Below are 26,198 nucleotides of genomic sequence, written 5' to 3'. Positions count from 1 at the left end.
GCCAGTACCGTAATCAAGGGAAAGGTCAGTGGAAATAGTTGGAATTGATAGGCAATGTAATCGGTTGCGATTGTCGAATGTCCATTCATAGAAAAAATATAGAAGTTTTCAAGGGAAATAGCAAAAATTAGAAGTTTCTAGGATGTCTGGAAGCTGAGATACAGGCTCTTAAAGTTTAGAGGCGCGAGAGAGTGAGAGAGCGCAGACAACGATACACTCTAACTGTCTGCGTCTCTTCAAAACTTAAAATGACTGTATCTCGGCTCCCAGATGAGATAGAAACCTGATTTTTTCACTGAAATGCGTAATCTAAGATACTTTCCTACTTTTTGAAATAGACCAGTTTCGAAAAAAAAAATTCAGAAAATTTAGAATTTTAATTTTTCCAATTACTAAGCAATACTGAAAGTACACCTAAAATTAACTAGACCTGTGAAAATTTTAGCTTTCTAGCTTGTCTGGCAGCTGAGATACAACCGTTTCAAGTTTCAATAGCGATAGAGTGAGAGAGCGCAGATAACAAGACTCTCTAACTGTCTACGTGTCTCCTAAACTTCAAAGCGATGTAACTCGGCTCCCAGATGAGCTAGAGACATGANAAACTAGCTTTCTAGCACGTCTGGAAGCTGAGCTACAGGCTCTTGAAGTTTGGAGAGACGCAGACAGTGAGAGAGCGCAGACAGCGAGACACTCTAATTGCCTGCGTCTCTTCAAAACTTCAAATGGTTGTATCTTGACTACCAGATGAGCTAGAATCCTGATTTTTTCACTGAAATGTGTAGTTTTTATTTGAAAAAATATTCAAAAAGTAAAAATCAAAAAAAATAATATCCGAAACTTTGGAAATTTTGAAAAATGAACTCATTATCCTGCCTCTTTTATAGGGTGACTCAAAAAGAGGAGGACCCGGAAATGAAAACTTTTCATTAAGAATTTTTTTGAGTATTATTAGACCGAGACCAGTCACGTTTTCAAGGAATTTCCGCACGAACGCACGATTTTTAAAAATTTTAGTAATTATTGTTTCTTGAACTCACCCGTACATTGGTCGTTTGGCCATTGTTCATGCTAAATACTTTAAGAAGTCACGTCTTCTGGAAAATTCTGATATTCAGAATTTCAAAAATTTCAAAATTTCAGAATCTCAGAATCTCAGAATCTCAGAATCTCAGACTTCAAATTTCTAGATAAAGAATAGATATTACAATAGGTCTTCCCCGTCTTTTTGAACAAAATAGCGGAAATTCTGGAGAAGACGTAACGGAAGACGATAATTAGGTGAGGAATAAAAAGAAGAAGCGTGGGATCTCCAGAAGACGTGACGTCGAGAGTTCAGAATCCAGAAGATGTCTTCTGGAAAATTCTGTCTGTGAAAATGAGGAAAAAAGTCGGATTTTAAAAAATTACTTCCTTCTGAAAATGACAAGGGCTGAAAATAAAAAATGTGCAAATTCAGAAATTCAGAAATTTGAAAATTCAGAAATTCGGAAATTCAGAAATTCGGAAGTTCAGAAATTTGAAAATTCAGAAATTCGGAAATTCAGAAATTCAGAAATTCAGAAATTCGGAAATTCAGAAATTCAGAAATTCAAAAATCCAGAAACTCTGAAATTCGAAAGTTCAGAAATTCAGAAATTCGGATATTCGAAAGTTCAGAAATTCAGAAATTCGGATATTCAGAAATTTGAAAATTCAGAAATTCGGAAATTCAGAAATTCAGAAATTCAGAAATTCAGAAATTTGAAAATTCAGAAATTCGGAAATTCAGAAATTCGGAAATTCAGAAATTTGAAAATTCAGAAATTCGGAAATTCAGAAATTCAGAAATTCGGAAATTCAGAAATTCAGAAATTCAAAAATCCAGAAACTCAGAAATTTGAAAAATCAGAAATTCGGAAATTCAGAAATTCAGAAATTCAGAAATTTGAAAATTCAGAAATTCGGAAATTCAGAGATTCAGAAATTCAGAAGTTCGGAAATTCAGAAATTCGGATATTCGAAAGTTCAGAAATTCAGAAATTCGGATATTCAGAAATTTGAAAATTCAGAAATTCGGAAATTCAGAAATTCAGAAACTCTGAAATTCGAAAGTTCAGAAATTCAGAAATTCGGATATTCGAAAGTTCAGAAATTCAGAAATTCGGATATTCAGAAATTTGAAAATTCAGAAATTCGGAAATTCAGAAATTCAGAAATTCAGAAATTCAGAAATTTGAAAATTCAGAAATTCGGAAATTCAGAAATTCAGAAATTCAGAAATTTGAAAATTCAGAAATTCAGAAATTCTGAAATTCAGAAATTCAGAAATACAGAAATTCAGAAATTGAGAAATTCGAAATTTCGAAAGGTCTGAAATTTTGAAATTCCCAAAATTAAAAAAAAAAAACGGAACTTCATTTTTTGACCCAGACTAATGAGATCATTATTTTCCAAAAAAAAAAAAAGTGGACCAAACAAAACTTTTTTTCAAAAAACAACAAAATATATACTTTTGGCAGCGTGCCAAAAACATTGGGTCCCAATTTTTTCCGGTCCAGGATTTTCAATGATTTTTTTTTCAATTTTCATTAAAAATTCAATGAATAAGGGATTTCGCATTGTTTGTTCTACATTTTGGGATCTCTGGAATTTCCAAAATTTCGCATTTTTATTGCCTTGACGCAATTTTTGAGCCTTGACGCATTTTTAGTGCATTGGCGCATTCTCAGTGCTTATGACCGTTTTTCGTGCCTTGACGCATTATCAGTGCCTTGACGCATTTTTGGTGCCTCCACGTATTTTTTGGTGAGTTGACGAATTTTCCGTGCTTCTACGCTTTCTCAGTTTCTTGACGCGTTTTTTGTGCACTCATTCAGTTTTGGTGCTTTGACGCATTTTCAGTGTCTTGACAAACTTTTGGTGTATTGACACATTCTTAGTGCCTAGACACATTTTCAGCGCCTATGCGCGTTTTCTGTGCCTTGACGCATTCTTTGTGTTTGGCGCATTTTCAGTGCGTATGCGCGTTTCCCGTGCGTTTCCCGTGCCCATTGACGCGTTTTTAGTGTATGATTTATTGGTGCCCTGACTCGTGTTTAGTGCCTTGACGCATTTTCCGTGCTTTGGTGCATTATTAGTGTACTGACGCATTTTTAGGGCCTTGACGCATTTTCAGTGATTTGACTATGCGCGTTTTCCGTTTCCGTTTTCCATTCACCGCGTTCTTCGTGTTTTAACGCATTTTCAGTGCATTGCCACATATTCAGTACCTTGGCGTGTTTTTCGTGTTTCGGCGCTTTTCTAGTGCATTGGCGCGTTTTCAATGTCCTGTTTCATTTTGGTGTCTAGACGCAATTTTAAGGCCTTGGCGCATTTTTCTGAAATTTTCAAAAAAACGTATGAAAAACCAAAAAATTACAAAAAACTTTATTTTCAGAGGACAAAAGACAATTTCAGTTCACATCCTTACTGTCTTGGCTGGAAAATGGAGCGGGAGATCTGAAAACTTTTCTTAAATTTCAGAAAAAAATTTCAGCGAAAATCAAAACCTTTTCGAAAAATCCAAATTTCTGCGAATTCTGAAAATTGTCATCTGAATCCATTTGAATCGAAAAAGTGGTGCCAAAATCATTTCCAGCATCTTGTCTCTCGGATTTTATCGATTTTTTTGAATTCGATTTTTTGGATCCGCCCTCTTTTTTCGATGATTTTTTCGACGATTTTCTAGATTCTGGCTCATTTTTCTGGGATTTTTTGGAAGAAGATTTTCTAGAATTTTCTACGTTTTCTCCTCCAATCGATTCCATGTTCTTTGGTTCCTCTTCTTTTCTTGATGATCGTTTCGATGATCTACCGTAATCCGATGGTTGCAATGGATTTGTAAATGATCCATTTTCCATCGGACCACCTCCTGGAGATTCCAATTGCTCATCTTTCTCATTTTTCGGCGATTTCGATCCCCTCTTCAGAGATTCTGGGTCCTTCTCAACGACAATGTGGACTGTATGCGTGCATTTCTTTTCTCCTAAAAAAAACGTTGACGCGTTTTTGGTGCGTTGGCGCTTTTCCGGATCACTTACTTTTGAAAAAACAAAGAGCACAGACGATCCAAGCCATACAAGTGAGACAGCATACACAGCATCCGACGGCGATGATATACGAGAACCACTGAAAATAAACAATTGGTGACTTGTTTCTGGTAGGTTTGATGCGTTTTGGGTGCGTTGGCGCGTCTGTTGTTCCACTTTTGTGCCCACGTGTTTTCATTGTTTTGACGCATTTTTCGTGCCTTGGCGCATTTTTAGGGCATCGACGCATTATCAATGGCATGACTGATTTTCGGCGTCTTGACTCATTTTCATTTCCTTACGCATTTTCAGTGCCTTGGCGCATTTTGGGTCAAAACCCATTTTTCGAGCATTGACGCATTTATAGTGCCTTGACGCATTTTTAGAGCATTGAAGCATTTTCCGTGCCTTGACGTGTTTTAGTACCTTGACGCGTTTCTAGTGCCTCGACGAATTTTCGTGCCTTTACGGAAATGTTAGGCGAAAATTTTAGTTTCCGTGCCTTGACGCATTTGTAGGACCTTGACGCATTTCTAGTGCCTTTGCGCTTTTCCCGATCAACGCACCTGTGGATAATTGGTGATTTGATCTTCGTTGACTTCGATTCCCGATCCTCTAATATATGTAAAAACTAGCCCAGTGGTCTTTTTCACAATTTCGGTAGTAGTCTTAGGAGTGGTCGAATTGACAATTCCAGTCAAATTACTTTTCGCCATCTTGAGAATTCGAAAAATTGATTGGACCAAGAAATATTGATTGATTTGGTGGATAGGATTAAAAATAGGAATATAAGAGGGCGTGGCGGGAAAAAGTCGTGGAAAACTTTGAATTTTTTTTGGATTACAAATAAAATAAATAATAAATAAAAAGAGACAAGGCACAGAAAACGCGCATAGGCGCTGAAAATGTGTCTAGGCACTAAGAATGCGTCAATACACCAAAAGTTTGTCAAGACACTGAAAATGCGTCAAAGCACCAAAACTGAATGAGTGCACAAAAAACGCGTCAAGAAACTGAGAAAGCGTAGAAGCACTGAAAATTTGTCAACTCACCAAAAAATGCGTCAAGGCACTGAAAATGCGTCAAGGCAAAAAAATACGCAAAAAATAACAAATTTGGGAATTTTTTAAAAAATCAAAAATCATTGCTTTCTGTTTTTTCAAAATGTCCAATGGCACGTGGAATAGTACAAGTCATAGTACAACAGGCGAATTCGATTTAACTCATATTGTTGGGAAAGATGTGCTCATCATCGACAGATCCATGGTCAATTATCCGGGAGTGAGTTGGCGCGAACTTTAAAATTTTGAAAATTCAAAAGTTCAGTGGTTCTTGTGGTTAATGATTGGTGGAGGTTTGTTGTGCTGTTTGAGTTGTATGGTATGGATCGTTTCGTCTATCCTATTTTTGAAAAGTGAGTGAAATGCGTCAAGGCACCAAACATGGGTCGAGGAACTAGAAACTCGTCAAGGCACTGAAAATGCGCCAAGATACTAAGAATAGGTCGAAGTACCAAAATTGCGTCAAGGCACTTAAAATGCGTCATGGCACCCAAAATGCGCCAAGGCACCAAACATGGGTCGAGGAACTAGAAACTCGTCAAGGCACTGAAAATTCTCCAAGATACTAAGAATAGGTCGAAGTACCAAAAATGCGCCAAGGCACTTAAAATGCGTCATGGCACCCAAAATGCGCCAAGGCACCACAAATGCGTCAAAGCACTGAAAATGCGTCAGGGCACTAAAAATGCACCAAGGAAAAAAGTACGTCAAGACACTGCAAATGCGTCAAAGTCACGAAAAACCCGTCAAGGCACTAGAAATGCGCCTAGACACTGAAAGCTCGTCAAGACACCAAAACGCGTCAATGCATTAAAAATGCGCCAAGGTACTGAAAATGCGTCTAGACGCTGAAAATGCGTCAAGGCCCTCAAAACGCGTCAAGACTCTGAAAATGCGTCAATACACTCAAAGCACTGAAATTGCGTCAAGGCACTAAATATGCGTGAAAGCACTAAGAATGCGTCAGGGCACTAAAAATAGGACAAAACAATAAAAAATGCGCCAAGACACTAAAGTTGCGTCAAGACTCTAAAAATACGCCAAGACACCAGAAATTCGTCAAAGCACTAGATTTGCGTCAAGGCACCAATAATGCGTAAATTAACCCTAAATGTGCAAGGACACTAAAAATAGAATCAATACTAAAAAATGCGTCAAGGTCACTAAAAACGCGCCAAGCCAAAATTTTAAAATTACAGAAGAGAAACCATGTACCCATACAGTCCACATTGTCGTTGAAAAGGACCCAGAATCTCTGAAGAGGGGATCGAAATCGCCGAAAAATGAGAAAGATGAGCAATTGGAATCTCCAGGAGGTGGTCCGATGGAAAATGGATCATTTACAAATCCATTGCAACCATCGGATTACGGTAGATCATCGAAACGATCATCAAGAAAAGAAGAGGAACCAAAGAACATGGAATCGATTGGAGGAGAAAACGTAGAAAATTCTAGAAAATCTTCTTCCAAAAAATCCCAGAAAAATGAGCCAGAATCTAGAAAATCGTCGAAAAAATCATCGAAAAAAGAGGGCGGATCCAAAAAATCGAATTCAAAAAAATCGATAAAATCCGAGAGACAAGATGCTGGAAATGATTTTGGCACCACTTTTTCGATTCAAATGGATTCAGATGACAATTTTCAGAATTCGCAGAAATTTGGATTTTTCGAAAAGGTTTTGATTTTCGCTGAAATTTTTTTCTGAAATTTAAGAAAAGTTTTCAGATCTCCCGCTCCATTTTCCAGCCAAGACAGTAAGGATGTGAACTGAAATTGTCTTTTGTCCTCTGAAAATAAAGTTTTTTGTAATTTTTTTTTGAAAATAATTTTAGGGATCAAAAATTTTTCGAATTTCTGAATTTCTGAATTTCTAATAAATCCGAAAATTTAGAAAAAATGACGCACAACTGTCAAAGTTTCATCTTTCTAGCTCGTCTGAGAGCCGAGTTACAGCCATTTGAAATTTCGTAGAGACGCAGACAGTTAGAGTGTCTCGCTGTCTGCGCCCTCCTCTCACTCTCTCGCTCCTCAAATTTCAAACGGCTATATCTCAGCACTGAGTTGAGCTAGAAAGTCGATTTTTCACTTAAATAACCAATAAACTGAAAAATGTTCATTTCAAAAATCTCAAAATCAATGTCTCCGACTCATATTTTGAATTTTTCTCTGAAAATCGATGAGCCACGCTTTGAATCTATTCCAACTGTCCATATCTCTTCTCGGCCTGGATTTTCCATATTTTCTCGGAGCACGTGTTGTCAGTGGTTTGAAAGTTCCCTCAGGGACCACTTTCAGCTCTTTGAAATCCGGGTGATTTGCCTGAAAATGTCATATTTTCAGCGACGAAAATATGTTTTTCGAGTTTAGCTCGTTAAGAGCTTCACAATGAGTATAATCATGACTAGGTTTCGTAAAATTTGATTTTTTAGTTTAAAGGCGCATGGACCCTTCGAAAAGTTGAAAAGTGGGAAAGTAGGTCATGATTAAACTCGTTTTGAAGCTCTTGTTTAGTACAATCAAATTACATAACTTTCAAAAAGCAAAAATGAAAAATGAGAAAGTTACGGTAGCTTGAATTTTTTTAAAAATGTTTTCTGAAATCCAGGTGGTTAGTTTGAAAATTTCAGATTTTCAGATCTGAAAGTGTGTTTTTTGAAATTTTCAGGTTTAGAGCTTCAGAATGAGTATAATCATGGCTAAGTTTCATGAAGTTTGAAATTTTCAGTTTAAAGGCGCATGGACCCTTCGAAAAATTGAGTTTTGGGAAAGTAGGTCATGATTATACTAATTTTGAAGCTCTTGTTAGAAGAAATCAAATGACATTATTTTCAAAAAGCAAGAATGAAACATGAGAAAGTTACGGTAGCTTGAAAATTTTTCAATTTTTTCATGTTTTTTGAAATCCGAATGAATCGTCTGAAAATTTCAGATTTAACGCTATGAAAATATGATTTTTGAGTTCAGCTCGTTGAGAGCTTCAAAATGAGTATAATCATGGCTAGGTTCCTGGAAATTTGATTTTTCAGGTTTAAAGGCGCATGGACCACAGAAATTTAAAGAAACTAGGTCATGATTATCCTCATTTTGAAGCTCCTTTTTAGTGTAATTGAATGCTATAAATTTTGGAATGCAAAATTCAAAAGTTAAAAGGTTACGGTAGAATGTCCCCACCTTTTTAAAATCATCCACATGAAATCCTTCAATCGCGGCCTTGGAAGACAGTCCCAATTGATTTCTCAATTCTGTGGGACACTGGATAATTTTCTGGTCCGGATAACAGCGACATTTTCCGAAACAGTCGAAAATGTGGCCTGAAATTTCAGAAAATCTAGAAAAAATCTGGAAAATTCCAGAAAAATACCTTGGACCAGGGAAAAAATAAAAGATAGAGAAAGCCAGGAAAACAAGAGATGACCCATTTTTTGTTGAAATGAAAATAAAAGTCAAAGGCTCCGAATAACCAGAAAAAAATCAGAAATTTTTTTTTTGTTTTTTTTTCTGGAACAACTGCTTTCTTCCTTGACGTCAATAAACCACCACCTGATTTCAGGTCCCAGAATTTTTATTTTGTTGTTCTTTGAAATTTAAACAATTTGTCTGAATTTGGCTAGTTGAGAGCTTCAAAATGAGTATAATCATGACTAGGTTTGGTGAAATTCGATATTTGGGGTTTAAAGGCGCATGGACCACAAAAAACTTAAAAATTCATGAAAAAAGGTCATGATTATACTCATTTTGAAGCTCTCATTGTGCTGAATCCAAATTTTCATATCACAATCAAAGTTTTCGGAGTCCACTTCTGAAATTTGCGTCTTAAAAATTCGAAAACTCTAACACATGCCTAGGACCACCGGAAATTGAGCCCCTAAATTTTCATTTCGGGTGTTTTTGAAATTTGAACAAAATATTTTCACTCGTCACGTTTAAAGCTTCAAAATGAGTACAATCACGCCTAGGTTTGGTGAAATTCGATTCTTGGGGTTTAAAGGCGCATGGACCACAAAAACTTGAAAATTCATGAAAGTAGGTCATGATTATACTTTTTACAAAGCTCTCAACGTGCTAAATCCGTTTTTATATCACAATCAAAGTTTTTGAAGTCCATGTGTCTTTAAACTCGAAACATGATATTTTAATCGAACCTAGCAAGATGGGACCACCTGATATTGACCCCCAAAACATTTAATTGGAATTTTCCTGAAATTTGGACAAACTATCCTTATTTTTTACACTGAGAGCTTTAAAATCAGTATAATCATGGCTAGGTTTCGTGAAATTTCAAATTCTCGTGGTCCATGCGCCTTTAAACTCGAAAAATCAAATTTCATCAAACCTAGGCATGATTATACTCATTTTTAAGCTGGAATCACAACAAACAAAAATAAAACAGTTATTTTCAAGTTGTATTCAGTTCAAGAAAAATAAAAAAAGTTTACAAACTTTTTCAAAAAAAAAATTAAATCTCGGTTTCCTCTCCATCCAATCTAATCGACATTTCCGATGGCTCGACGTCAGGCTTGGTATTCTTTGGATGATTGTTCGATTTGGCTGCTTCCAAGCGATTATTGATATCCTGTCCGACATTGTGGATCTTCTTCACGACCATGGTGAAAAATTGCTGAATATCGCGGAGAGTGACCTAAAATTTTTCCCATGTTGATTTAAAAGACATAAGTACAGAATTTGAATTCAGCACGTTGTGAGCTTCAAAATGAGTATAATCATGACCTACTTTCTCGAAACTTCAAATTTTTTGGGGTCCATGCGCCTCTAAAATCAAAATTTCAAATTTCACGAAACCTGGGCGTGATTATATTCATTTTGAAGCTTTCAACATGTCAAATTCAATTTTAACATTTCAAATCCTGAAAACTCACATCCAAATCAAAATTCTCGTATTTGTCCTTGAGGATTTCCCAAAGTGAGAGCACGTATTCATGAAGTTTAGCATAGTGCTTGGAAGTTTGGCACGCCAAATCGCACTCCTTCGTTGGACGGAACAATTTTGGCACTTTCGAGATTTCGGTGATGTTTTTGAAGCAATCGGACACGATCTTGATGTGCTCGTAGTTGTTGATAGAGTCGCAATCGAAATCTGGGTTACGCTCGACATCAATAACCTGAATTTTTTTTAATTTCTGAAAATACTAAAAATTTGAGTCATTATAGCGAAAAAACCAAGGTTCTCTGACGTCTGAGAGCCGAGATACAGCCATTTGGAGTTTAGAGAGACGCAGACAGTTAGACACTCTAGTTGTCTGCGCTCTCTCCCTTTCCCGCACTCTCGCGCCGCCAAACTTCAAATTACCGTATCTCAGCTTGTAGATAAACTAAAAAGCTGAAATTTTCACCAAATTTCCTGATTTGATGTGTATTTTTGAGATTTATTAAAATTAAAAATAATAAAAATTCATAAGTTTTCTGAAATTTCAACATTTTTCAAAATTTATAGTTTCATTCTGTGAATAATATAACGCATCAAAAATTACGCGTTTCAGCAAAAAAACCAAGGTTCTAGGACGTCTGAAAGCCGAGATACAGCTATTTAAAGTTTAGAGAGACGCAGACAGTTAGACACTCTAGTTGTCTGCGCTCTCTCCCTTTCTCAAACTCTCTAGTCGCTTAAACTTCAAATGATCGTATCTCGACTCCCAGATAAGCTAGAGATGTAATTCTTTCAGGGAAACATTTGAAATTTTCAGATGAATCTTTTAGAATTAAAACATTAGCAGAAAAAATAATTTTCTAGAAAAAATTCTTTATTACCTTCAAATCTGGGAACTTTGCCAGAAGAGTAGTCTCATCTGGAAGAGTGACAATCTTGTTGTAGGTCAGTCCAATGACTGGGAATCCGCGAAGACGGGCGCCGGATGGCAAGCGGAGCTGGGTACGATCACCGTTGTGACAATGAATGACCTCATCTTCTGTGTCGCACTCACAATCGTCGAGGCAATCAAAGACGTATCCTGAAATGTGAAAAATTGAATTTGACGCGTTGAGAGCTTCAAAATGAGTATAATCACGAGTAGGTTTGGTGAAATATGATTTTTGGAGTTTAAAGGCGCATGGACCACAATATTTTCGAAATTTCGAGAATGTACGTCATGATTATACTCATTTTGAAGCTCTCAACGAGCTAAATGTGAATATTCAGTTTGTATACTTGAGAATTGGACAGAATTCCAAAAATGAGCAATGCGCCTTCAAACTCGAAAACCCCCTAATTTAAGAGTCTAGGCCAATTTCACACTATATGTCGGTTTTTCAGAAAAAAAATTGTTAAATTCAGATTCAGCTTGTTACGAGCTTCAAAATGAGTATAAACATGACCTACTTTCTTTGATTTCGAATTTTTTTGTGGTCCATGCGCCTTTGAACTCAAAAATCAAATTTCCTGGAACCTAGGCATGATTATACTCATTTTGAAGCTCTCTACAAGCTAAACTTGAAAATTTGATTCTGATAAAGTGATAAAATCTTTTACCTTGCGCCAAGCAGAAAATCGGGAAGAGCCAGAGAGCTGAACGCATTTCGAACTGAGCAATTGAGCCGTCGAGGCGCCGATTTTAAAGAGGAAAAGCTACACAACACCTGTTTTACACTTTGTCTTTATCTCTTGGTCTCCTCATATCATGCCATCAGTTTTACGGGCGGTTTCAAGAGAAAAACAGGGAAAAAAAGAAGAGTTCCAGGCGTATGACTCATAAAAAGTGATGGGTAAAGAGCTCTGGACCCCAAAATCACGTGAAAAAAATGGGTTGTTTTGAAACTTGGGTCAGAAATCTGGTCCAGGAGTTCAAAGGAGATGAGTCATCTGGAACTTTTAGTAGTTTTACAGATTTTCGGAGCAGTTAGCGTCAATTTTCTGCTTTAAAAATCCGGGGTTTTATTCTGAAAATTTCAGATTTTTAGAGTTAAAATAGTGATTTTCGAATTTGCCTTGTCGAGAGCTTCAAAATGAGTATAAACATGACTAGGTTTCGTGAAATTGATTTTTCGGGTTTAAAGGCGCATGGACCACGAAAATTTGGGAAGCTAGAGAAAGTAGGCCATGATTATATTTATTTTGAAGCTCTCGTTTAGTAAAATTGAATGATACAAGTTTTAATAACTAAAAATGGCAAATAAACAAGTTACGGTAGCTTGAAAATTTTTGAGGGCCCTTCCTTCTATCAAATCCGGGTGGTTAGCCTGAAATTTTCAGATTTTCAGCAATAAAAACTGGATGATTGAATTTGCCTTGTCATGAGCTACAAAATGAGTATAAACATGACTAGGTTTCACGAAATCCTATTTTCGAAATTAAAGGCGCATGGACCACGAAAATTTGGGAAGCTAGAGAAAGTAGGTCTTGATTATATTCATTTTGAAGCTCTCGTTTAGTGAACTTGAATGGCATTAACTTTGAAAGCCAAATACGGAAAATGAAAGAGTTACGGTAGCTCGAAACAATTTTTAAAGGCGCATTGATGGTGGCAGGAGCAAAAACCAGATACTCAGCAATGAAAATATTATTTTTGAATTTAGCGCGTCGAGAGCTTCAAAATAAGTGTAATCATGTCTAGGTTTGGTGAAATTCGATTTTTGGAGTTTAAAGGCACATAGATCACAAAAAATTTAAAATCGGAGTAAATAGGTCATGAGTATACTCATTTTGAAGCTCTTGTTTTTTCAGGAATAAAAATTCAAAAACATCAGTAGCATGTAATAGGGAGAGCAGATTTCCTAATCTTTTTTCTGATCTTTTCAATTTTTTCAGAAATCTCTATAATTTCAAATTTTTAGACTTTCGTATTTTTTTTACACTTTTATATTTTTTAATAATCCCGTTTTTCAATAGTGCAAAATTCTTAATTTTTTCAGATTTTTCTGAAATTTTCAGAATGTTTAGGAAAAATCTAAAACTTTTGGTTTTCTGAAATATTTCAAACACCTGAGGATACTGTAGCATTTGGATCCCCCATTCTCATCATTCTTTGCTCGTTTTCTCATCTATCCAAATGTTAATGTGCATTCTCTTTGATGTGTCAATAAAATCACTCATTTTTATTGGTGTGAATTGGAAATTTGAACTCAAAAACTACAGGTTTGTTGGGTTTTCTTGAACAATAAGAATCCTCCTTTTTACAGAAAGTGGAAGCCTACCGTCGTGATCTTCCAGAACCATTCAAATCGGAGCCGATCACAGTCGTTGGAGAAGTGGTCCGCCATCGAAACTCGTATGAAAATAACAAAACATATCCCGAATTTGGAATTTTCCTAGTGAAAAATGTTGTCAGTATCAAAGATGTTACTGGCAAGATCATCAATTTTTGATTCTTATTTTCCTGTCATCAATATTTTATTGGTTACTGTACTTCGATGTTTTTTTTTGTTCTATGATTGTCCCCTTCTCTTCTCTTGTTACTGTTGCTTTTTGAATTTTCACCTTTACTAAACATTTGAGAAATTGAGTTCTATTTGTGCACAGTAATATTATGCTTGTCTGATAGTGAGAAAAAAGGTTGAGACGCAGAGAAAAAGTGTCTGCGTCTCCACCGTTTGTGTGCTGTTTAGGCTCTCCGCTTCGAAACCGCTACCGTATTCAGACTGCAAAAAATACTCTCTAACCTTTTTTTTTCTCAGACAAGCATAATAGTTGAAAAGTGTCAAAGAAAAAAATGCATCGAAAAAAGGTCAGTGTGCGGGAAGAAGACACCAGTCATAAAAGGAAAAAAAATGGCTTGAAACATTTTTTAAACTTAATTGATATTTTGGTGGTAGAGGTGCCTTTGAAAATATGTCGTGCTGGGATATTGTAGCAATTGAATCCCTCAAAACCAATTCGAATTTCCCATTTTATGACCCCCTAAAAGACAATTCTCTCGCTCAAAAAATATGTATTGTTTTAAAAAATAATTATATAATAGAACGTTTAAAGGTGGGGGGACATGAAAAAAATAATGTTCTCGAAATTCCGTTCAAAGATGCCCCTCGAGGAGGTGAACTTGTGAGGGCGATGATTTAGGGTGCGGCGCCGCTACCGACTGAGCCACGCGTGCAAAGAGAAAGCGCACGCCCGATTGCATACATAAAGGCGAGGACGACAGCTGTACGCAGAGTGACATTTAGCGTTGTACACCGTCACGGTAGAATGCATACCCTAGCTACAAAAAAACTACGAAAAATCTCCTGTCTCCTCACCTTTAAAACTACAGTAACGAGAAGAATTGAACAACAAGGTAATCATAGAAAAAAATATTTTTTCAAGTTTAAAAACTACAGCAACCATGAAAAGAGGGACAACAAGTGTAACAAGAAAAGCGGAACAACATGGTAATCATAGAAGTTACAGTAACCATAAAAAGAAGGGGAATCAAACATTGATAATTTTCCCCTTTACATCTTTGATTCCAATGACATATTTCACTAGAAAAATTCCAAATTGAGGATATTCTTTGTTGTTTTGATAGGCATTCCGATGACGTACCACTTCCCCAACAACCGTAATGGGCTCTGACTTGAAAGGTTCCAAAAGATCTTGACAGTATTCTTCGACTTTCTGGAAAAAGGGAAAATTCTAAAAATTCAAAACCATTCTCCCCAAAAAAACGGGAGTCCCAACAAACCTGAATTCCTTTGCGAAAATGCTGTGAGAATGGAGTACCTTCAGAAACATGTCATGTTTGTCTTTAGACCCTATCTGGGACACTGTAGCATTTGAATTCCCCGAAACCCATTCTCATTTAAAACCCCCATTAATGACCGTTTCTTGCTCATAAAATTATTTATTGCTCTTTTTGAACATTAAAAGTTTGAAAACTACAGTAAGAGGGACAACAAGTATAAGAAAAGACGGGAAACAAGAGGGTAATCATAGAAATTACAGTAACCATAAAAAGAAGGAGAATCAAACATTGATAATTTTCCCCTTTACATCTTTGATTCCAATTACATTTTTCACTAGGAAAATTCCATGTTCTGGATAGGTTTTGTTATTTTGATAGGAATTTCTATGACGGACCACTTCACTGATAACTGTGATAGGCTCGGATCTGAAAGGCTCCAGAAGATCCAGACGATATTCTTCAACTATCTGAAAAAAAGAAAAATTCTGAAAGTCTCAAAGCCATGTTCCCAAGTGCGAGTCCCAACAAACCTGAATGATCTCCATTGCTTCCTCTGGATAAATCTCCACCTTCCCCAAATACTTATTCCAGAAATGGCTATCTTTTTTCAGCCCCTTTGTTCTCTGGAACCAGTCGATGGTGCTCCGGTTTTCCCAGCTTTCCAAGACGTCATGGTCGAATGGGAATTCGACTTCGAACTAAACAAAAATTGATTCATTTTTCGGGACCAAAAAATATCTGTTACCTTAACATTCCCATAAACAACTTTGGTTGGAATCGGTGCCTCGATTTCGAACAACTTGCTCGCAGTAATGGCATGATATTGTTCCAAATCCTTTATTGCTTTTTTGCCGCTTCGTTTTTCATTCACCTCGTGTTGGTACCATGCACCAATCTGGAAATTACGAATAGTTCTGAACCTGTACAGTATATTGTACCTACCTTTGCTGGCTTCAGTGTACGAACCATTCCCAGGTTCAGTGCAAACAGATGGTCACATTTTTCCGATGATCCCTCTTTTTTTGAATTGAACGCAGGATTGAAGATGTTAGTCTCGATGCAGACTGAATGACTCACGAATCGCTGTCTTGAGCTTAGTGGCCGATGTTTATTGTGGTTAATGAACGCGAATGGATGATGTTGCGGCGGCACCCATTCCGTATACTCCGGCGACCAAGGCTACAAATGTTTTGCTTCGATTAATGGCTTTAATTATAGCTTCAATTAAAGATAATTAGTAAAGATAATTATTCTTCTATGAACTTTAATATTACTCACCGTTGGTAACAACTCCTCCTTTGGAAGATGAACTGTACAGTTCTGGACTACATCTACTATCTCGAAAACCGTATCCCCATCTGGTGCATATTTGACATTAACCTGAAAATCTTTCGATATTCTGATTTTAAAATTTCAGAATACTTACCCATCCCAATTCGTCACCACACATTGTCTCGGCAAACTTATTCTTTGGGTCCCTCAGGAATCCAAGGTACTGCGACCAAATTTTTCCTTGAAACTTCTCAAGCCCTGGAAGATTCTCTGGCATTGTCGCAATAGTATCAGCGGTGACATTGGATCCATGAGCATAGAATTTTACATTTCTTCTAAATTTCTCTTCAACATCATGTTCCTTGATCACCTGCAAAAAAGAAAAAATCAAGTTTCATTGGGAAACCTCCATCCTACGTTTGAGCTTGAATATCTCGGTTCCTAGAAGAGATATCAAAATTTTGTCAACTGATAAAATGTTTATCATAAAATCAGCAATGTTTTGTCATTTGACAAATTATTGACATCTTACATAGCAGCAACATTTTGTTAGTTTACAAAATTTTGATATCTCACACAAGAATTGAGAGTGGCTTGGCCTGCAGACTTTCAGCTCAATTTTCTTGTTTCGTTTAAAAGATACAAAAAATGTGTTGACTAACAAAATGTTGGTAATTTTACGACCAACATTTTGTCAGTTTCAAATTATTGATATCTTCCACAGAAACCAAGATAATTGGTTTCAACTGCGCGCGGCTCGCCACCAGCGGCGCCGACCAAATTTAAGCTCAATTTTACTTTATTTGAAACGATTTCGAATAACCTACCATATGCTTTGCCGAATAGCACTTTCCTAATATCAACTTCCTTGAATCATATGTGTTACGAATTGTTTGAAGACGACGTCTGAGGCAATCGAAGAGCTGCAAATTCCTTTTTAGACAAGAAATCGAGAGGATCAAAGAAACTTACATAAATGTTTCGAGAATCGAAATCACAGAGAAAACCGTAGTCAACATAATAACCGCTCATATTTTGGGATTGGATAAGAGAAGAGAAATGGTCTGACCAATTTTATGAGAATGTGTAAATGTCCGTGGGATGTCTACAGGAGAAAACAGGTGGAGTGGGAGGAGAGAGGGTGAAGGAGACGGTATAGGAGTGGTCCCAATCCATCAATCATAATGGTCATAAAAACAGGCAGGTGAAGAAAGAAACCTAATTAGATATGCACTTCCATAGCACTCTCGCCCAAATGAAAAACTGTATGTATCATTAATTTTCCCAATCTTTTCTATCAACAATCACGAAACTCTCTGTGCTTGTCCGTTTGTTCCGTGTCGCCGACCCTAGCGAAGTCCCCACTGAACCAAATTTTCCCAAATTTTCATAGAGAACGCAAAGTAGCAGCAAGATGATGCCCGTCTATTTTGTTCTTAATAATATCAAACTACAGTACTAAAAACTGCAGGAACAAATTTCGATTTTTTCCGATCTTTTGGGTACAATATGTGAAAATCCGTGAGCTGTCTGCAGGAGAAAACAGGTGGATGGGGAATTAGAGAAAGAGGAACGAGAGAGTGTGAGGGGAGAGACGCAGAGAGACATAAGAAAATATCTGTCTTTGAGGTACCATGAATTAATCGTGGGTAAAATTCGATTACTTTAAGGGAGTACTCTAGTTTTTGAATTGAAATTTTCAAGATTAAAAAAAAATCCCGCTTCGATATCTCTACCGTATTCAGACTGCAAAAATTACTCTCTAACCTTTTTTTTTCTCAGACAAGCATAATATATGTGCACGGAAGAACGAAATCTTATATAGGTCATTTGTTTATATAGGGACCCCCTAGACAGCAGCCGACATCTCTCGGGTTCCGCGCGTCACTATTTATTCTATGGGAAAGTAGAATATTGAATTGATTATTGCAACGGCTAGAGATGTCGAGAAAGCAGAGGTAAAAGACTACAGTAATTCAAATGACACATTTTGGTGAAAACATCATTTTTCTAGCTTGCCTAGGAGCTGAGATACAACGCTTTCAAGCTTAGAGGCGAGAGAGTGAGAGAGCGCAGACAACACGACACTCTGACTGTCTGCGTCTCTCCAAAACTTCAAACGCTCATATCTCGACTCTCAGATGAGCTAGAAGTTCGAAATTTTATCTGATTTATACCATTTTTTGCGCTTTTTAATTCTAATCAATTTTCACAAGTTTTGAGCGATTTTGAAGATTCAAAATTTTGTTCTAGTTGAAAAAGTAAATTTATTTGAAAAAAAAAATTAAAAACTAAATGTTTAACTGCAAAAACCATCCTAGAACTGTCCTAGAACTCGAGATATAGCCATTTGAAGTTTTCGCGACTAGAGAGTATAGGGAAGTGAGAGAGCGCAGACAAGAAGACTCTCTAACTATCTGGGTCTCTTCTAAAATCAAAAGGCTATTTCTCGACTCTCAGAATCTGAGACTCAGATGAGCCAGAAATGTGAAACTTTGACGATACGGTGTAATTTTTTGCGTATTTTAAGACTGAAAATTGAAATTCAAAAAAAAAATTTAATTTTAAAAAACCTTTTACCTTCAAACTACTGTATCTCAACTCTCAGACACTCTAGAAACCTGAATCTTCCTTCAAAACGACCCTGTTTTCCCCCTCTATGAAGTCACTGTTAATCTATGGAAAAAGGGGCGGAGCCTATGGGAATATGGTGACAAATACCGTAAACACTCTAATAGAACGCTACCCGGGTCGTCCACTTTGAGCCTAGATTTCTCACTTTTTTTGAATGATATCAAAAAGTTGTCAACTGATAAAATGTTTATCACAATATTAAAAACATTTTATTAGTTAACCACTTTTCGATATCTTTTACAGGAATCGAGATAAATTGTCTTAAAGTTGACAGTGTGGGGGCCTTTCTATTACAGGTTTTACGGAAATGATTGTTGTAAGGTAATTGTTACGTCCTTAGGATCCGGCATTCTGGCCGGATCAAGGAATACGAATAGTAGTTATAGAATACAGATTTATTCAGGTACTAAAGATGTACGAGAATAGAGGGGGAAAAGTAGAGAAGGCTGGGAGAGACTAGGACAGACCGAGAATGGTTGTCCGCCCCAAAGAAAGAGGGGTTCTGACCAATGAAACAACTAAGAAGAAGAACATAACTCGCTAGAACATAACTCGCTTCAGAAGAGAGATAGAGCCTTCTGATCTTCAGAATACGTACTGTCCCAGAATCCTGAAGACGTCCCGAGCCACTAAAACTTCCATTCATCATAACTTGGTTCATTTTTATGCTAGAAAGTTCATCTTACCACCATTCGAACGCTCTCTTCTAGTTTAACACAATGAAAGCCACTTTAGCACATAAAGTAGGCGGGTTTCAAAATGATTATTTTGAAAAAAGTATATCAAAAATCAACAGAAAAATTTTGAAGTTTTCGGTCTCTGGATCGGCGGGTCGGGCCGGGCCGGGAAAATTTTTCTCCAGCCCGGGCCCGGGCCGCAGCTAGGGTCTACCCGGGCTGGGTCGGGATTTAGCAAGTATGGTTTTTTCTGCTCCAAAAAATAACTTTTTCTGTGTTAGTTTTCTTGTGTTTCATTGTGTTAAGCTTGAAGAGAGCGGGACGTCTTCAGGATTCTGGGACAGTACGTATTCTGAAGATCAGAAGACGAAAGGGTGGCGGGCATTAGTAGTGTTCAACATGAAATCGTCGTTTCGAAAAATTTTTCGAAAATTTCTCGAAAAATTTCGAGGAATTCTTCGAGAAATTCCTCGAAAATTTTCTCGAAGTTGTGTCGAAAGGACACACTGATCCTATCCAGATTAAATTGTTCACTCCTACCGAATTCGTTCTTCCGAGAAGTTTTGAAACTCTGACGCTTGGAAATGTTCAACTGTTGGATTTCTGAATGTCTAAACTTCTCAAAGTTGATAAATGCACAAAATTTTTTACAACTTTTTATTCAATAAAAACAAAAAAATCATGCATTGAGCGCGCATTTTTTCTGCACCGCCATCGTTCGGCGGAGCGTGTATACGGTCAACGCGGTGACCAAAGTGAGCATTAAAAATGAAAGAACGAAGAAAATTTGGATTCTCGATTGATTAAGACAGATCACAGGAGCCGTTGCGCCTTGTAGAATGGCCAGGTGCGGATGAGATGGAGTATCTGGAATTTATTATTTCAATTTTGAAAATTTAATTTAGCTCATCAAGAGCTTCAAAATGAGCCTATTTTCAGGTTTCTAGCTCATCTGGGAGCTGAGATATGGGCGTGTGAATTTTTGAAGAGACGCAGACAGTTAGAGAGGTCTCGTTGTCTGCGCTCTCTCACTCTCGACACACTGTCTAGTTGCCCAAACTTCAAAGCGCTGTATCTCACCTCCTAGGCAAGCTAGAAAAACTATTTTTTCACCCAAATCTTTTACTTGGGTTACTGTATCCATCTACAGTACTCACCATCCTCATTACCTCGGTCCTCCTTCTCTTCCAACTCAAATACCGTAATCTTATTCGCTGCCAAATCCATGGTATCTGCCAAATGGACCCAGTTGACTGTCGTTTTGTTGGACAATCGATCTCCGGTTGCTCGCCGAGCACGTCTGTTGTTGAATTGGTTGTTGTTGGACAGAGCACTGAACGATCCGGATGGTCCGCAACGTGGTGGCTGGAATTTTTTTTTTTTTAATTATTTTTAGAATTTCCATTTTGGCTTATTGAGAGCTTCAAAATGAATCGAATTCCAGGTTTCTAGCTCATCTGGGAGCCGAGATACAGCTTTTTGGAATTTAGAGGAGACGCAGACAGTTAGAGAGTCTCGTTGTTTGCGTCTCTCACCTCCAAAATTCAAACGACTGTATCTCAGCTTCTAGTCAAGCTAGAGAAGTCAATGTTTTACCAAAATGCTTCATTTGGATTACTGTATTTTTTTCAACTAATGAAATTGTATTATTTGCAAGAAATGTTGTCTGGAAATTTCTATAAAAACTTTAGATATTCTGAAAATGCGCTAAAATTAACACAAAACCGTCTTAGTTTCATGTTTCTAGCTCATCTGGAAGCCGAGATATAGCCTTTTGAAGTTCTGAAGAGACGCAGACAGTTAGAGAGTCTTGTCGTCTGCCAATCTCTCCCCTCACCACGCTCTCTTGCCTCTAAACTTCAAATCGCTGTGTCTCCGCTGCTAGACAAGCTAGAAACTTCATTTTTTCACCAAAATGTTTCATTTGAACTACTCTACTTTTCACTACTTACCGTTTTCCCATCACACATTCCCTCGGTGTTCATACACGTGCTCACTGCACACTGGAAATATGTGGAAATCTTATCGGCAAACTTGAACACATTCACTTGAGCATACGCCACATTGTTGTCCTTATTGTAGGTCAAATCTGGGAGAATCAGCGGGTCAATGGCGCATCCGTGCTCGTCTAAAAGGGGTTTTCGTTCGTCACCGTTTCCATCGTCAACGAAACACGAGTGTACCAGCATGGAGAACATATCTGGACAAAATCGATAATTTTAGAGAAAAATCAGTTCTCTAGGTGCTCTGAGAGCTGAGATACAGGCGTTTGAAGTTTGAGGAGCGAGGGAGTGTGGGATAGGAGGAGAGCGCAGACGACGAAAATGTCTGCGTCTCTTCTGAACTTCAAACGCCCCCTATCTCCGCTTCTAGACGAGCTAAAGGTATGGGAAATGGGCAGTTTTGTTTCACTTTTCACATATTTTCAGATTCTGTTAAAAATTGGTATTTTTAAAAATGTAGTTTTTCAAAATATTGAGTAGTTTTAATTCAAAAAATCTATCAAGTTTTGACATAATCCTAGATAGTGTAAAAAATGACACCCAACTGTCAAATTGCTATCTCTCTACCTCGTCTGTGAGCTGAGTTATGCGCGTTTGAAGTTTAGGAGAGACGCAGACAGTTAGACACTCTCGTTGTTTGCGCTCTCTTCCTTCCCCCTACTATCTAATTGCCTAAACTTCAGATGACTGTATCTCGGCTCCCAGATGAGCTAGAAACTTGGTTTTTGCTTCAAATTGCTCAAATTTTTCCGGGCAATTAGATTGTGTTTAATAAAATCAGAAAATTGGAAAATTATGTTTAAAAATTCAAAAAGTTGTGCACTTACCACTTTCGCAATTCCAAACATGATAAACTGTCTCTCCAACCTTTGCGTACTCCACAATTGGACCGCTCACCGAGTCTCTTCGCACTGAATACGTGCACAGTGGCATACGGGCTGTGTCAATGAGGTCAGTTGTCGGCAGCATACTGTAATTATAGGTTACGGCAGATTAGGAAAATCAGAAAATTCAAGAGCTTCAAGTATAGCCTATTTTCACGTTTCTAGCTCATCTGGGAGCCGAGCTACAGCAATTTCAAGTTTTGAAGAGACGCAGACAGTTAGAAAGGTTTCGTTGTCTGCGCTCTCTCACTCTCTCGCCCCTAAACTTCAAAGCGCTGTATCTCAGTCCCCAGACAAGCTAGAAAGCTGATTGTTTCACCAAAATGTGTCAGTTGGGTTACTGTACCTTACCTAACATCAAATCTGTTCGTGACCACTTTATCAGCCTCCATGTAGAAGCAAGTACAGCGATATGCTCTGTCGACTTTTGTGATGAACGTTGAGTGGAACGAAATGATGATGGTCATCGACATTTCCATTCCACGTTTTTCGGGTCCCAGCTGGAAAATTGCATTTCGGGTTACTGTACCTACAGTAGCCTTACCATTCTCTGTCTCCTCATATTACACGCTCCATTTTCCAGCTCAAAAGTGACATCTTTCGCTTGATTGGTGACAAAATCGCGGACACAGTTTTGCTGAAAGTTGGTTACTGTAGCATTACTGTAGACGGGTACTGTACCTTGTCTACCATCCCTTTAACAAATATCCGTCCATGAAACGGTCGTTGAGTTTTGAATGTGAGCTTTACGCGATCTTCCATACAGTCGACGAGAGGAAGTTCTGGAAAAAAAGGGAGAGGTACAGTAATCCTTTAAAGTTACAGTAACTCCCGCTATCCTGGATCAAAAATACAGTAATCCTGGATACAAATTGCAGTAATCATTGATCCTACAGTAATCTAAAGAATTCAAAACTACAGTAATCCTATTGAATTTTTGAAATATCGGATTTTCGAAAATTTTCAAAAATTCCAATTTTCAAATTATGTAAAAAATTTGGGTTGTTAGCATTTCGTAAATTCAGATTTTGAAGAAATTTGTGAAGTTTTAAGGATTACGGTCGCTCGGATTACTGTAGATTACTGTATTCATGATCTTGGGTACAGTAATCTGAAGCTTTGAAAAAATGAAGCTTCCGAAAGGATTCATATAGGGTTACTGTCGGTCTAACTACAGTATGCTCACGACTAAACTAAAAAGATTACTGTAGGATTACTGTAACTTTTGTTTTTAATGTCTTACAATGAGGTACAGTAATCTTGGAAATTCAAAACTACAGTAATTCTATTGAATTCGGATTTTTGAAATTTTTTAAAATTCGAATTTTTCGTAAAATTCCAAAAAAATCTCAAAATTGAAAACCATCGAAAACCTGAAAATAGGTGGAACTTTTCGAATGGATTACTTCAGATTACTGTATCTAGGAATACTGTAGCCCATATAATAACGATTACTGTAGCAAACCTATCTAGGGTTACTGTATCTCATAGATCACTGTATCCTAGAAACCAAAGATTACTGTAGACTGCTATAAATAGGAATACTGTAGCCCATATAATTAGGATTACTGTAGTTTATTCAGGATTATTGTAGATTCCTGTATCCAGAACGTCTAGGGTAACAGTAGCCCAAACTACAGTATCCTCTAGACTACAAAAAGTAAAAATGAATACTGTAGGATTACAACATGATTTTGTAATCTAGATTTGGCGTAATTTACAGTAATCTAGATTTGGCGTAATTTCGAAAACATCATTGAAAGTTTCGGAAAGGATTACGGTAGATTATCTAGGATTACTGTAGCTGATGTGTCTTGGATTACTGTAAATTTACAGTATTCTCTAGACTAAAAAAAGCAAAAAAACGTACTGTAGAACTACTATACGACTACTATAGGATTATTGTAGCTTTTATATCTTGGTTTACTGCAGAAAAAAAATGCAGGCTTACGGTAGATCTAGGTATCCAGGATCTGGGTACAGTAATCAGCAAGTTTTTAAAAAAGACAAAAAGTCTCGGAAAGGGTTGCGGTAAATTATTTAGGATTACTGTGCAATTACAGTATCCTCTACACCACAAAAAGTAGAAAATATTACTATAGGATTACTGTACCTGCGATTCCATTATCAAGTGTCGGTGGATCGGCGGAGCGTGCCAACCGAAGTAAGGTCACCAGTAGAGATAGAGGAAGAATCATATTGAACGGACACTCGCCATGACACTATTACGGTCCCTCTTTTATATGCTGACCTCTGTCTCTTAAAATGAGGCTCCGCCCACTTTGTCCACTTCACCTTGAGCCCCCGTCCGTTTCGGAAATACATATGGTACGGGTGGGGGATGAATGATGCACTTGTAATGAAGAAATGAGGAAAAGAAGAAGTTTTGAAGGTTGATTGGTGGACACAAAATGAATAAAGAAATGATGACATGATGGGGTAAATGGGTGTCTGGGTTAGCATGATTAGCGGATTATGAGATGTTTTTTTTTTTTTTGAAAAATAAAGGGTCTTTGGGTTGTCTTGGAATCTTAGTTTTGGTTTCTGGGGGGATTTTAGAAAGTAAGAAATTTGTATTTTCGGAGGTTGTTTCGGATTTTTAATGGGTTTTGGATTCTTGGATTCCTCGGAGTTTCAAAAGTCTGAAAAACTTTTGAAAATTTGAGATTTCTATTTCAAAAATTCAATAGAATTACTGTAGTTTTGAATTTCCAAGATTACTGTTCCTCATTGTAAGACCTTAAAAACAAAAGTTACAGTAATCCTACAGTAATCTTTTTAGTTTAGTCGTGAGCATACTGTAGTTAGACCGACAGTAACCCTATATGAATCCTTTCGGAAGCTTCATTTTTTCAAAGCTCCAGATTACTGTACCCAAGATCATGAATACAGTAATCTACAGTAATCCGAGCGACCGTAATCCTTAAAACTTCACAAATTTCTTCAAAATCTGAATTTACGAAATGCTAACAACCCAAATTTTTTACATAATTTGAAAATTGGAATTTTTGAAAATTTTCGAAAATCCGATATTTCAAAAATTCAATAGGATTACTGTAGTTTTGAATTCTCTAGATTACTGTAGGATCAAGGATTACTGCGATTTGGATCTCGGATTACTGTACCTTTCCACATTTTTCCAGAACTTCCTCTCGTCGACTGTATGGAAGATCGCGTAAAGCTAACATTCAAAACTCAACGACCCTTCCATGGACGGATATTTGTTAAAGGGATGGTAGACAAGGTACAGTACCACCTACATCCTACAGTAACCAACACATTTGAAATTTTGAGACTTTGAGATTCGGAATGTCTTTATTGTTAAATTCCTAATATCATTTTTGGGGTTTTCAGACTTCCTCGATTGTCTTTAAACCTATTTTTTAAAAATATTTTTTTTTATTTTTTAAATACAGTAACCCAAATGAAGCATTTTAGTGAAGAAAAAATATTTTTCCAGCTCATCTAGGAGCTGAGATACGCCGATTTAAAGTTTGAGGGGCGAGAGAGTAAGAGAGCGCAGACAGCTAGACACTCTAGCTGTCTGCGTCTCTTCAAAACTTTAAACGTCCATATCTCGGCTCTCAGACGTGCTAGAAGAGTGAAACTTGGACCGTTTGGTGTAGATTTTGACACATTTTTAGTCAGTTTAGCATAAATTATGTAGACTTAAGATTTGAACTTGAAATTTCGGTTGTTCATCAGAAAGTATATCAAAAACTACAAAAACCGGTCCAAATTTCATTTTTCTAGCTTTTCTAGAACCCGAGATACACCAATTTGAAATTTTGAGGAGCGATAGAGTGAGAGGGCGCAGACAACGACACACTCTAACTGTCTGCGTCTCTTCAAAACTTCAAAAGGTTGTAACTCGACTCCTAGAAGAGCTATAAACGTGAAAATAGGCTCATTTTGAAGCTTTCAGTTGGCTAAATTCGAATTTTTAAAATTCAAATAGGAATGTATTTCGGAAACTTCATCTCATGTCCATTTGGCCATCCTCCAAACTGCAA

General features: G+C 37.2%; 6 protein-coding genes across 6 annotated transcripts; 1 reads left to right on the top strand and 5 right to left on the bottom strand.

Moving 5' to 3' along the window:
• Positions 1–3,444: 3,444 nt before the first annotated feature.
• On the bottom strand, positions 3,445–4,762 carry CBG20425 (the record flags this gene model as incomplete). The annotated part of the gene is made up of 4 exons (XM_002646521.2): positions 3,445–3,477; positions 3,528–4,003; positions 4,059–4,146; positions 4,613–4,762. 4 exons carry the CDS (start codon positions 4,760–4,762, stop codon positions 3,445–3,447), a joined length of 747 nt encoding a protein of 248 aa, XP_002646567.2.
• A 448-nt stretch (positions 4,763–5,210) lies between these two features.
• Positions 5,211–6,865, top strand: CBG20424 (the record flags this gene model as incomplete). The annotated part of the gene is made up of 4 exons (XM_002646520.2): positions 5,211–5,327; positions 5,373–5,460; positions 6,307–6,782; positions 6,833–6,865. The coding sequence occupies 4 exons, from the start codon at positions 5,211–5,213 to the stop codon at positions 6,863–6,865; spliced, it is 714 nt and encodes a 237-aa protein (XP_002646566.2).
• A 375-nt stretch (positions 6,866–7,240) lies between these two features.
• Positions 7,241–8,526, bottom strand: CBG20423 (the record flags this gene model as incomplete). The annotated part of the gene is made up of 3 exons (XM_002646519.1): positions 7,241–7,426; positions 8,279–8,418; positions 8,469–8,526. The coding sequence occupies 3 exons, from the start codon at positions 8,524–8,526 to the stop codon at positions 7,241–7,243; spliced, it is 384 nt and encodes a 127-aa protein (XP_002646565.1).
• A 1,037-nt stretch (positions 8,527–9,563) lies between these two features.
• Positions 9,564–11,637, bottom strand: CBG20422 (the record flags this gene model as incomplete). Its single annotated transcript, XM_045241356.1, has 4 exons — positions 9,564–9,725; positions 9,985–10,227; positions 10,874–11,073; positions 11,592–11,637. 4 exons carry the CDS (start codon positions 11,635–11,637, stop codon positions 9,564–9,566), a joined length of 651 nt encoding a protein of 216 aa, XP_045097037.1.
• Positions 11,638–14,996: 3,359 nt separating this feature from the next.
• Positions 14,997–17,019, bottom strand: CBG20421 (the record flags this gene model as incomplete). Its single annotated transcript, XM_002646517.2, has 8 exons — positions 14,997–15,182; positions 15,246–15,413; positions 15,461–15,610; positions 15,658–15,894; positions 15,994–16,095; positions 16,142–16,357; positions 16,815–16,910; positions 16,960–17,019. 8 exons carry the CDS (start codon positions 17,017–17,019, stop codon positions 14,997–14,999), a joined length of 1,215 nt encoding a protein of 404 aa, XP_002646563.2.
• A 2,958-nt stretch (positions 17,020–19,977) lies between these two features.
• CBG20420 lies at positions 19,978–24,383 on the bottom strand (the record flags this gene model as incomplete). The annotated part of the gene is made up of 8 exons (XM_002646516.1): positions 19,978–20,165; positions 20,456–20,663; positions 21,251–21,498; positions 22,129–22,271; positions 22,537–22,685; positions 22,730–22,822; positions 22,867–22,967; positions 24,299–24,383. 8 exons carry the CDS (start codon positions 24,381–24,383, stop codon positions 19,978–19,980), a joined length of 1,215 nt encoding a protein of 404 aa, XP_002646562.1.
• Between the last annotated feature and the right edge of the window lie 1,815 nt (positions 24,384–26,198).

This window comes from Caenorhabditis briggsae (assembly GCF_000004555.2).
Source record: "Caenorhabditis briggsae complete genome, chrI, whole genome shotgun sequence".
Taxonomy (NCBI): Eukaryota; Metazoa; Nematoda; class Chromadorea; order Rhabditida; family Rhabditidae; genus Caenorhabditis; species Caenorhabditis briggsae.
This window is presented reverse-complemented; position numbering and strand designations above follow the sequence as displayed.